We start from the raw sequence: 11,493 nt of genomic DNA, 5'->3' as shown, positions 1-11,493 counted from the left end.
ATCCTTTGATGCGACCCCCACGCGAGGAGGGCGGGCGGGAGGATGTAGGACACGAGCGAGCGGGTGGGTGGTGGCCGTGGACGAACGAAGCGAGGGCGAGACTCTCCCGCGCGTGCTGGGACGCTAAGCCATTAGTCTGTAAGTGCCAGCGGCGAGGGAAGCGAGGCAGCAAGTATCCGCAGAGCTAGAGGATGCGAGCAACACTCCATCCGCGCATGGAAGCGAAAGGCAGACAGCGGGGTCAGGAGGGTCGGAGGGGGGAGGTTCTCGAAACCCACGACAACCCTGCGACCCTGCGAGTGCGAGTGCGGATAATTGTTTTCTGTGATCGAGCGAAGGATGCGGGGGAGGAGGAAGGAGGAGAAGAATCGAAGCCGTGTGTGTTTGTGTTGGAGGAGCGGAGGCGGAGGCGGAGGAGGTCCGTTCGGCGCTTGGTTGAGACGGTGTTGGGGGAAAAGCTGGAAGCGAGGGTGGAAAGAAGGCGGCGGGAACGCCCAGACCAGTCCCCTTCGACGCTTGCGACAGACCGACGCGGCGAATGAACGGAGAGAACGCCTGCTCGCCGTGCGGTCGTCGCTGCGAAAAGGCCAGCCCAAGCTTGTTCGGGTCCAAGAGAACTTTCTGTTCGGAGAGCGAAGCTGGGCGAGGAAGGAAAGTCGTCTCCGCCGCTCCGCTGTTCCACAACTCCGCGCTGGCCAGGAATGGCGGCCCCAGGTCTTCTATAGGCGAAGGAGGTGTTTCGCCCGCTGCTGCTGGACCTCGAAAAGGAGCGCGTGGCTGCCGAGACGAGCGAGAAGAGCAGGGAGCGGGAGGTGGGAGGAGCGGAGCTAGTCGCCGCCCGAAGAAGCGAGCGAGTCTGGCCAGACTACTTTGGCGGGTGCCGCTGATGAAAGCGAGAACTGGAGAGCGCGAGCTGTCGACGTCTGTGCGAGCGACGTCGGAGGCGCTTACGGCGGAGCGCGGCGAGCTTGCGCTGGTGCTGGTGTTGTGTGGCTCGCTTCGGTTGTGTGGTGGCCGAGCCTCGCGCAATCTCCTGTCCATCCGAGCTAAGGAAGGAGGCGCGCGCGAGAGGAGTTCCATTGCGCCGGAGAGTCCGGTGAGAGAGGAGTTCTGTCTACGCGGAGAGAGAGGAGTCGAAGGGGAGTGTGCGCTGTCGACGAGGCTGTTCTTGGGACGAGGAAGCGCGGGCCGTGGATCAGCGGGGCCACAATGCGTGTGCGGAACTTGCGAGTGTGCGAAAAGGGACGCGCGGGCTGGCGGGCGAGTCGGCGAGTTGCGCGGGTGTGGGTTCGCTCGGGCAGCTCATACAAAGTCATCTCGGGCCCGACCTCGTCGTCCTCTCTTTGACCGTACTGCTGCTGCTCTCTGACTGCCACTGCACACTCGAGCACCGCAACCCACTGCGACACAACCCAGCCGGGCGACTCAAACCCGCCGCCGCGACCCCGTCCCCAACTCGTCCGCCCCTCTTTGTCCGGACCAACCGCCTCACCTCGCCTCGCCCTCATGCCGTCAGATCGCTACTACGGATACGAGGGTGCGTACTCTTCTCCACCCACTTACCCACCAACACGGCGCTGACGAAGCCTCGCTCCCATTGCCGCGCGTCCGATGGTCGTGAAAACAGACCTCGCCCTCCTGTGCGAGCATGTCATCTCGTCCCTCTTCAGCGTCGCGCACCACCAGCAGCCCCCCGCGCCTGCACCTGCACCCTCCAAGATCCCCAAGGAGCAGGCAGCACCCAACCTCGGCGAGTTCATCGTGCGTCCCCGCCCTCCTTTTCTTCTGTGGGACCGAAGCTCGGCTCAAGAGGTGGAGCGGCCCACTGGGCATCGAACGCGCCGTACTGACTCCGGTTAACGCATACCAGGCCTACGCACTGTACCGCACCCGCCTGCCGACCTCGATCACGCACCAGGCGCTCCTCCTCCTCAGCCGACTCAAGCAGCGCTACCCTTCGGCTCGCGGCACCTCGACCTCGCCCCACCGCCTCTTCCTCTCGAGCTTGATGCTCAGCAGCAAGATCTCGATGGACGACACCTACTCGAACAAGAGCTGGCAGATTGTCGGTCAGGGTCTGTTTGAGCTCCGCGAGGTCAACCAGATGGAGCGCGAGCTCTTTGCTTTCCTTGGGTGCGTCTCCGGTCCGCTTTCAACGCCTCGTCGAGCACACAGGCTGACAGTCGTACGCTCGTCGCGCAGCTGGAACGTGGTTGTCAGGTCCGAGGAGTTGGACGACTGGGTGCAGGAGGTCGTCGCGCCGTACGAGGCCGAGAAGGAGCTCGCTCTCTCGCTCGCCAAGGCCGCGCAGCAGCAACAATCACGACGAACGATGGAGGACCGCAAGCGCCGGCGCGACTTGGACTTGCAGATCCCCACCCCTTCCTCGTCGACTTCGCGCTCGCCCTCGCCCAACACGCTCCGCCACCGTCGCGCGTCCGATGCTGCGATCGCCCTCCTCCGCGGCAACCCCGCCGCCATGACCTCTGCCTCGTCTTCCTCCTCGTCGTCGATCTACGACGCCACCTCTTCGCCCGCCTCGTCCTCGCGCTCGTCCCGACGAAGAAGCCGCGCCGAATACCGCACCGCATCGCCCTACTCTCGCTCGTCCTCCCGCGCACCATCAACAGTCTGTTCCTCCTACGCCACCTCTCCAGCGCTGAGTCACGGCGGACACGGGATCAACACGCCCGTCTCGCCGTGCACGCCTGCTGGTCCGCTCACGCCCGAACAGCAGCCCGCCAAGTCGATCATGTGGCCCCCGCAGCAGACGAGCGCAGAGACGGTCGCGAAACTGGCGGCGTATGCGGCGCTCAATGCCCGACCGGGGGGCGAACCGACCGTCGTCGACTCGACGTCGGGCGTCGTCGCGCCGGACGCTATCGAGGCTGTCCCGCCTTCCGCACCCGTGTGGTGATCCCTACCCTCGACTCTTCGCTTCTCATCTCGTTATTACCGGCTCGCACATCTTCATACAACTTTCGCAACTTTCGCTCGCAACACCTCTTTCGCAACCCTTTCGACGCCCTCGCATCCCTTCGCATCCAAGGATACCCCCCTTCTTTCGCCCTCGTCTCCCTCGTTCCTATTGTTCAGGTTGTGCGCTACCCCCGTCCTCGTTTCTTCCGTCGGTGTCGTACAGATAGCTCCTCCCTCCTCTCCACTCTTTCGTCGAGTCTTTCGGAATAGAGTCCCATTCTCGCACAACACTTCTCTTCTCAGATGCCAGTTCGCTACTTTTCAGTGACTTCTCCTCAGCGAGAGAAGGATGGGTCCAAGCGTTCGGCAAAGGGAGGTGGAGGGCGGAGTGCGGGATGGGGCTTGCCACGCTTCGCTTTCGAACACGCTCAAGATTCCTCCGTCTCCGCACGATCAACGAGATCTGCTTCTCCGCAAGAAGCGATGCGGGGAGCGGGGCAACTCGCATGGCTCGCGAGTCGCGACGACTTTTGGGGAGCCTTCGCAAGCAGGCGGCGGCGACGTCCATGCAACCCAACGCAACGCAAGGCAAGGCAAGGCCGCAGCGGAATGGAAGAAGCGTCGGCGTCGGCGACCACGTACGAGATCGACGCCGGAACTTCGATTCGTTCCCAATTCGCTCGCTCGGGAACTTCTCTCGCTCTCTCGTTCGTCGCCGGCTGTCGTTTCTGTGCGCGTCACTGCCCACTCTCGCTTGCAATGAAGATCTCCGCGTTCTACCCCTGCCGGCGGCAACTGGAAGAGAGCGGCGCCGCGACTGATTATCCCTCCCGTGCTGGTGACCCTGCGAAGGTCGTCGAGCGGCGAAAGGAGCAGCAGTCAGGCGCATCGCATCGAGCGAGTCGTCTCTGGGAACCAACCATACGTCGAGAGAGAGAGCGTCGGATCGCATCGCGGGTTGACGCGACGAGTCCGTACCCCTTAGCCGTAGCGTCGCAAGTCGCAAGTCGTTGTCGAGCGAAGGGGCGGACTGGGGCGGAAGAACACGATCCGCTGGCTGGAGAGGAGGTGACGAAAGAAAGCTCTTTGCGAGGAGCCCGAAGCGCCGGAGGCACACGCACGCAGGAACTTGTCTGACCGTCACGCGCGGGTTTCGTCCTGCACTTCATTTTGTGGAACTGCATTCGCACCGGGTGTAGGAACAAGCCAGCAGAGCAGCGGCCTAGGAAGAACCTTTGCCCCACCGAAGGGCGGGAAGAAGGTCACAGCGGATCGTCCTCGTCTTTCGCTGGATGGCGAGCAGTCGTCCGTCTGTCCCATTTCCTCACGCAGCCCGTTCGGCGCAGATAGCTACATCTGGCGTAGCGCGAAGGCTCAAGACGGTGCGGTGGCGTCCGCTCCCTGCTGCTGGTTGATCCGCCGCCAGACTTCGGCGCCGAGTGCGAGGAAGGCCTCTCGCGCCTTGCTGCCGCCGCTGCCCTCTGCACCAGGAAGCATGACAACCGGCGACCCTTCATCGCCGCGAGCCGATACCGCTGGCTCGATAGGGATTTGGGCGAGCACGTCGAGCGAGAGGGCGGAGCAAGTCGACATGAACGAGTCTGGCCGCCCAAAGACGTAGTGAGGTGTCGACGAGCCGGGACAGAGGAAATGCGACATGTTGAGGACCGCGCCGGTGATCTGAACGTGCGAGCGAGCGAGGTCAGGTCGATTTTCGTGGAGGAGCACTCGAGCGGACACACGGGGATGCCCAGCTTGCGGAACATGGCGACGCCTTTGCGGGTGTCGATGATGGCGACGTTCTGAGGCGTCGAGACGATCACGGAGCCTGTAGCGAGAGGCAGACTTCGTCAGCGAGGGCATCTCCTTGCGAAGGTCGAGGACGGGATGAAGCGAGACCCGAGAGAAGCGCACCGTCAACCGTCACCAGCTGTCCAAGACTCAATGTCACGTCTCCTGTGCCGGGCGGCGTGTCGACGACAAGCACGTCGAGGTCGCTCCCGCCCGTTCCCGCCCGCCAGTCGACGTCGAACAGCAACTGCTGGACCGCCTTCATCACCATCATGCCTCGCCAGACGACGGGAGTATCTGCAGGCGTCTTGGTCGGGTCGGAAGGATCGGGCGGGTTGTTCGGGAGGAGGAATCCCATGGACATGCAGGGTAGGCCGTGTGCACGAAGAGGCGTGAGGCGGTTCTCTGCAGAGGCGTCACACGATCAGTAACGCTGAGTTGGTTTGCGACGTCTCGATACGCACCTGCCGTCAAGAACGGTTCGCCAGCACCCTCAAGACCCATCAATTTCGGGATGGAGGGTCCGAAGATATCAAGGTCGAGTACGCCGACGCGTGGTCGCCCGCCTCCTGTTACATCTGGTGGTAGTGAGGATAGCGCCAGAGCGAGATTGACTGCAAAGAGCAAGCGAGATCAGCGAAAAGTATCCCCGAAGACTCGACGTTGGCTCGAGGCTCTCTGCCAACACTGGAGTTCTCAGGCGCACCTGCTACGCTGCTCTTGCCTACTCCGCCCTTCCCACTCGAGACAACCACGACCTTCTTGACGCCCGGCAGCTTCCGCTTCTGCGGCAGACCTCGCTGCATCCGAGGCATGGTTGGCGGGGCGTCATTGCGCGGCAGGCCCTGCAAGGAGCGGTCCAGGGTCAGCAAGCCGTCGAGAGAATGACAGAGGGAAGTCTGAGACGCACGAGCGGGTTGTCGTGGCTCTGCGCAGTCGATGTCGAGGAGAATGAGCGAGCGACTGATGAAGCAGCAAAGCTAGGCGAGGGCGCTCGCCGGCAGGTGCAGGCGGGCAGACTCGGAGTGCTAGAGCTGGTCCAGGGCCGCGCGAGTCCAGCTAGCCGAGCGCGAGCCATCTGAGCGACGTAGAGCAGCGGAACAGACGATGCAGCCTCTCGAAGTCGTTGCGATGAATGGATAACCTCGGTCTTTGTTCATTGCACGCGACTCTATGGACACCTTGAAAGATGATAGTGCGGGCTCAGACGTACGCGACGCCCGCGATCGCGCTGAGGAGCATAGCGTCCACCGGTTCCTTCTCGAGCCGCTTGGAGAACTCCTCGAAGAAGCGCATGCCCAGCCTCGTCTGCCTCGCGACCTGCCGCTGCGCATCCTCGTGCACGTCATCACTCTGCACGCTCGCAGGGTACATGCCGTGGATGTCGAGACCGGAGTAGTCGATGCGGAGGGAAGCGAGCGACTTGTCCTCGGCCGAGGCGTCCGCACGCTGGCCCTTGGCGCGCTGGTCTTCGCGGATGGCGGCGGCGAACTGCTCGGGCGTGAGCTGGAGAGTGAGCGAGAGGGTGAAGCGGTTGACGCCGTACGAGGCGACGGATTTGACGTGATGCCGGATCACGCCGCGCTGAGGCGGCTCGGGCAAGTCTGCACGAACGTTAAGTGAGTAGGCATCAGAGAGGGCGAGCAGGCGGACGCACCCCAAGCAATCACGTCGCCGTCGAAGCTAAGGACCGGCCAGATGATGGCGGGGTGGTCGAGGACGACGTCAATGCTCCTCGTCTGCTTGATCGCGTTGAGGGAATTGCGGGTTACGGAGACCTTGAATGTGTCAAGATAAGGCGAAGTGTATGTCGATTCGACGGGAGGGAGCGGAACCTTGTACGTCGTGAGGAACTGCAGGACAAGCGAGGTCAGCGGGGGTCGTCGCGGCAGTCTGCGAACTGGCGGCTCACTTGCGAGACGGGGTAGCTGCACAAATAAGGTAGGTCAGCTTCAATGAGCGAGCGAGATGAGCAGCGGTGGACGAACATGATATCCCAGTCGACGCTCAAGTCATCTGCAATAGTCGCTTCGGGAACCGAGTTAGGCGCTGTCAAGCCCTCGGTAGCCTTGCTGACAAGCTGGAAGAACGGGTTGCCATCGACGCTGGCGACGTGAAGGTGGAACTCGGGCGGCGAGGTCGTCGTGTTCTCCATGTGAAGGATGAGCAACCGCTTCGGGTGCTGAGCATCGTAGGCGGACCAGGAAGGGCGGGAGAACCAGCCGAGCGAGAAGGCGGTAGCGAAGGTGAAGAAGACGGCGAGACGGGCAGTGAAGGACGCGCCCCATCGGTGGCAGAAGGGGAGGAACTGTTGAGCGAGACTCGTCAGCTCGACCCTCCAACAGCGGAGGCGGTACTCGCCATCGGAACGGCCGCATAGCCGACTGCACCGACAAGCGTTGCGATGATGAAGTCAACGGGGGCGTCGGCGCCGAGACGGCCGGTGAGCGGGACGAAGAGGTCAAGGAAGCCAATGATGCCTTCGACGCCGATCAGGAGCGGGAGGGACTGCGGATTGGACTCAGTCAGCGAGAAACTCCGGACTTGAACAAGCTTGCGCACCTGGCCGATAACGTAGGTCGCGAGATGAAGACCCGTGGAGTGACGGCGGAGGACGTAATCATTGATGACGAGGGCAAGCAAGCTCGACGCCGCGCCGAGAGCGATGAGGTAGCTCGATCCGACACCGAGCGCGTGACCGATGAGGGTGACAGCCGTGTTGTAGACGACCTGGCTGACGAGTGAGGCGTGCTCGATGAGAGCCGAGTCGGCAGCGTCCTGCGCGACCGTGGCGATAGGCTGGCGAATGCGATTCGAGACGAAGAAGTACTGGTAGAGAACGACGGCGAGGAGAGAGGGAGGGCCAAAGACGAGGAGCGGGTAGTTCTCGTTGCGGAACCTGCGAGGAGGGACCTGTCATTTCGACGAAAAGAGGGCGGCAATGTCGGCACTCACCAGGTCATCGACTTGCCCATGCCGAGGCTAAGAGCTGCCGCAACTAAGTTCGCGCCGACAATGGACGAGATGAGGCCGCCAAGCACGCCGACAACGCTGAGGATGTACACCTTCTTCTCCTTCGCCCAATCGACGCGGTCCGTGACGACAACGGCGACCAGCGCAGCGAGGATGCCGTACAGGATCGTAGCCGTAGCACGCGAGTAAACGACGAAGACCTTTCCTCCGAGAGCCGAGAAGAAGATTGTGTGCGAAGTCGGCGCGCGAGGAAGGACGGGCGTCGGCTGGGCCGAGTTGCCCATCGTCGTCTCGGGCGAAGTGAGGTATTCGAGCAGGGCGAGGACGTTGTCGCCCATGTGCTGGACCGAGCCAGGCTCGATTGCGTCGGCCGTGTCGAGCATGGTGTGGTAGCGGTAGCTGTTCTGCACGAGTGCCATGTCGAGCCCGGTGAGGTTGCCGCTGCAGGAAAGCCGGTCAGCGTTGTGATTGCTGGACCGGAGGAAGGAACTCACTACTGGACGAACTGCCGGAAGTCGGTGCTGTCGATAGGGACCTGGTCAGTTTGGGCGGCGAAGAGGTGGTTGAGACGGCCTACTCGGAGAGAATGAGACCGGTCTGGAAGATCTCGCTCGCGATGATAGTCGCGTACGGACTGGGCGTCCTTGCCAGCGCCTGGATCATCTCGGGCGAGGTCGCCTGGAAGACAATCTCCTTGCCGTCGGTACCGCACGCTTCAAGGTTGATGACAGCGCGGACCGACGTTCTGAGGGGGTGCTGAGTGATGAAGACTGCGGCGAGACGGGTCAGGCGAGAGTTTCGAAAGGTGGAGGGCGGGACTTACGGTGCGAGGCGTCCTGCAGACTCTCCTCGGCGCCGTTGAAGACTGGAGGGGGAACGTCAGACGGGTTTGATCTGGTGACCGAGTGAAGGGACGCACGGAAAATGGCAGCGTTCGTCAGTTTCCTGTCGCCCAGAGCCATCACTCGCAAAGCCTCGAGCATGACAGCAACACCGACAAGGTCGTCTGCCGCGCCGGGACTAGGCAAAGTCGAGTCGGAGTGCGCATTGACGAGGACGGCGTTGGCCTTCGAAGCTGGAGTGCCGTCGGAAAGGCGGACAATCACGTTGGAGATGCCGAAATACTGCACGTCGAGGTCGGGTCAGCTCGTCTGCCTCCGCTCCGGCGAAGCTGCGCCTTACCTTCTTCCACACCTTCTTGTCCATGAAGTCGAAGAGCTGCGCAAGTAGAAGCGGGTAAGCGAGCGGAGCGATGGCCGAACAAACGTCGCGACGAGGCCTACGTGAGTTCCGTCACCAATCTACACGGTAGAGTGCATTCGTTAGCATTCCATCGGACTGCAGGATGGCAGCGAACGCACCTGGTGCCAGACCTCGACCTGCATTCCGCCGTTCGGGTGCCTCTGGACGACCTCCTCGCGGATCTCGGCAATCTTGTCGAGCAGGTAATTGTCCGTCTCGACCATCTCCTTCGTCCCGACGATCCTGTACCTCGGAGTCCCATCGCCATACGCCGCCAGGTCGTGTATATACCTCATCGCCTTGGACTCGCTGAACACGGGGGAGCCGTCCGGCGAGAAGAGCGCATGCTGCGGTTCGGGCAGGGCATAATGCAGGTGTACGGATATGTAGGTGAAGAGGGCGAGCAAGGGCAGGATCACGGCGAGCGAGGGAAGCAGGCTCCACTGCTTCGAGGGAGATGCCCGAGGTGGGGTCGAGGGAGCGGTCTTGACGGGCTTGACGGCGACGACGCCAGTCCCGTCGGCGTCGATGTCGTCTTTCGCCATCTCTGCGAGTTTAGCAGCAGCCCACGAGAGGGTGTGAGCGGGTCAGGAGAGAGGACAAGTTCAACGAGTCGGTTCGCCTCTCGCATCCGACTTCGAAGCCCTCAAGCATGCCAGTGAGTGCCGAAGGCGGCGTTCAATGACCTACTGCAACTGACGAGACCCGCTCCAGGTCAACAGCAACCCGCCGTGCCATGTCCGTCGACCTCTCGCTCGCTTCGCTGCGTCATGATCCGCTCAACCGCTCTCGTGGCTGACTTGGACGGGCTTGTATGTTCTGTGCTTGTCTGTACGACCTCCTTGCATCGCCTCAGCCTGAAGCGTGTCAGATCCAGTTCGTCCTCCTCCTTCGCTCTCTGCACTCGCAGAACTGACGACTTCCCCTTCTCTTCCGCCAGAAACTGCATGATCTCGAACGCCTACCAACAAGAAAAGTGCGACTCGGCCATCCGGAATCTCTACGAGTGTTGCGCGCAATTCTACGACAAGAAGGGCGACAAGGCAGAGCCGCCAGATGCTTGTCCGCTGCCTGAGATCCTGCAGCGGAAACTGAAGGACCTGGGGATGCGATAAGCGCAAGGGAAGTAGACGGTGCAACGACTCGTTCTCAAGGCAGACGGTTCCTTCGACCGGCGAGAGCTCCTCAGCTTCCGAGTCTCGCAGGCTCGTCGATCGAGGAAGAGAGGCAGGCAAACGGACGGTTGCTCGAGAGACAGAAGTGATGCTACGCAAGACGAGATAAGGAGGAGACAAAAAGCAACAGGAACGAAAAAAGGGAGAGAAAGAGAGGGTAAAGCTATACGAGAGGAGAAACGCTCGAGGAATGGGCAATGATGGGCACAAATGGATCGACTGATGATGGGTATGCAAGCAACAATGAGGTGGAAGGGAAGGAAGAGGAGAGAAAGTGGATATGAGGACATGAGGCGCGAAGGCGGGTGGGGGTATACATGGGTGGTATGGACAGAGGCGATAGAAACGATAAGAAGGAGAGTGGTGGTGTTCACCACACGGCGTGAGGAACACCCGTCCCAGGGCTCGGCCAGGACGAGCTCGTCGTCCTGCCACCGGCGCCGCGACGTCCAAAGTGGTCGCCCAGGTCGCCGTCGTACAAGTCGCCCCACGCCGGGCTGTCGGTCGTGGCAGTCGAGCGCTCCCAGCTCGCGCCGGTCGCGAGCGACGGCGAGAAGCCAAGCGGGACGCGACCCTTTGTGTTGCCGGGCGTCGACAAAGCCGCCTGCAGCCTCGCGCTCGGGCTGCGCAACTGGTACTTGGCCGAGCCGAAGATGGTCGCGCCGGTATTCGACGACGGCGGAGGCGAGCGGAACGGGTCAAAGTCCGAGTTGGCGAGCGCGTTGACTGAGGGGAGGAGACGGGTGCCGGTTGCGCGACCTGTCGACTTCTTCTCCGGGTCCGCCAGAGGTTCGAGCTTGTCCTGGACGGGCGACATCGGCGTGCGAGGACCGCCACGAACAGACGAGATCTGCAACGTAGACGCGGTCAGTAATGTGTCGCGGAAGAAGGAGACAGAACGCAGACGAACCGGACTCTGCGTGTGCACCAAGGCAGTCGGGGAAAGCATGCCGTGCAAGCTGCGATCGCCTTTCTCGCTGTCGGTCCGCTGCCTCTTCCGCGAGCTGCCGCCAGGGAAGATGTGCGGGGCGGGCAAGAACGGCGCCGACGACGGACCAGCTGTGGGCGAGCTCGACGTGGAGACAGAGAGCAGAGTCGCGGCGGTTCGCTCGCCCGATCGGCCGGCGATGATGCCAGGCGCTTCGGGAGAGGCGAGGAGTGCTAGCGCACGGTGGTTCTGCGCAGCCGAGTTGCCGTACGAGAGAGGCTGGTACGGGCCGGCGAGGCGGTGGTAGACCGATGTAGGCGGCGACATGGTGACCGAGAGGAGCGGCTCGTGGAGGTTCGAGTAGAGCGAGTGCGTCGACTGGAGGCGAGGAGGTGAGGCGGGAGGCGCAGAGAGGTCGCCAGGCGCCGAGCGCGAGGCGAGCATCGGTGCCGATGCAGTGCGCTC

At 62.5% G+C, this 11,493-nt stretch overlaps 4 protein-coding genes and 1 pseudogene across 5 annotated transcripts in view; 2 read left to right on the top strand and 3 right to left on the bottom strand.

Moving 5' to 3' along the window:
* Nucleotides 1–1,506: 1,506 nt before the first annotated feature.
* On the top strand, nucleotides 1,507–2,917 carry RHTO_04854 (alternative cyclin Pcl12; the record flags this gene model as incomplete). The annotated part of the gene is made up of 4 exons (XM_016418517.1): nucleotides 1,507–1,537; nucleotides 1,628–1,761; nucleotides 1,871–2,133; nucleotides 2,203–2,917. 4 exons carry the CDS (start codon nucleotides 1,507–1,509, stop codon nucleotides 2,915–2,917), a joined length of 1,143 nt encoding a protein of 380 aa, XP_016275793.1.
* A 1,376-nt stretch (nucleotides 2,918–4,293) lies between these two features.
* Nucleotides 4,294–5,788, bottom strand: RHTO_04853 (ATP-binding protein involved in chromosome partitioning, MRP; the record flags this gene model as incomplete). The annotated part of the gene is made up of 6 exons (XM_016418516.1): nucleotides 4,294–4,599; nucleotides 4,662–4,747; nucleotides 4,834–5,115; nucleotides 5,175–5,324; nucleotides 5,417–5,555; nucleotides 5,621–5,788. 6 exons carry the CDS (start codon nucleotides 5,786–5,788, stop codon nucleotides 4,294–4,296), a joined length of 1,131 nt encoding a protein of 376 aa, XP_016275792.1.
* A 125-nt stretch (nucleotides 5,789–5,913) lies between these two features.
* Nucleotides 5,914–9,470, bottom strand: RHTO_04852 (endoplasmic reticulum metallopeptidase; the record flags this gene model as incomplete). Its single annotated transcript, XM_016418515.1, has 14 exons — nucleotides 5,914–6,314; nucleotides 6,368–6,563; nucleotides 6,623–6,638; nucleotides 6,699–7,018; nucleotides 7,081–7,218; nucleotides 7,273–7,609; nucleotides 7,666–8,124; nucleotides 8,178–8,204; nucleotides 8,261–8,453; nucleotides 8,507–8,548; nucleotides 8,603–8,807; nucleotides 8,866–8,901; nucleotides 8,967–8,984; nucleotides 9,045–9,470. The coding sequence occupies 14 exons, from the start codon at nucleotides 9,468–9,470 to the stop codon at nucleotides 5,914–5,916; spliced, it is 2,814 nt and encodes a 937-aa protein (XP_016275791.1).
* A 178-nt stretch (nucleotides 9,471–9,648) lies between these two features.
* On the top strand, nucleotides 9,649–10,040 carry RHTO_04851 (MTCP1 family rotein; annotated as a pseudogene; the record flags this gene model as incomplete). The annotated part of the gene is made up of 3 exons: nucleotides 9,649–9,663; nucleotides 9,782–9,801; nucleotides 9,866–10,040.
* Nucleotides 10,041–10,470: 430 nt separating this feature from the next.
* RHTO_04850 (forkhead box protein I) overlaps nucleotides 10,471–11,493 on the bottom strand; it is a gene marked incomplete at both ends in the record, with an annotated part of 3,862 nt that continues 2,839 nt past the window's right edge. The window contains 2 exons of the mRNA XM_016418514.1: nucleotides 10,471–10,950; nucleotides 11,011–11,406. Of these exons, the coding sequence (XP_016275790.1) occupies nucleotides 10,471–10,950; nucleotides 11,011–11,406 (876 nt within the window). The remainder of the gene's footprint in view (nucleotides 10,951–11,010; nucleotides 11,407–11,493) is intronic.

Source organism: Rhodotorula toruloides (genome assembly GCF_000320785.1).
Source record: "Rhodotorula toruloides NP11 unplaced genomic scaffold Scaffold3, whole genome shotgun sequence".
Classification (NCBI taxonomy): Eukaryota; Fungi; Basidiomycota; class Microbotryomycetes; order Sporidiobolales; family Sporidiobolaceae; genus Rhodotorula; species Rhodotorula toruloides.
This window is presented reverse-complemented; position numbering and strand designations above follow the sequence as displayed.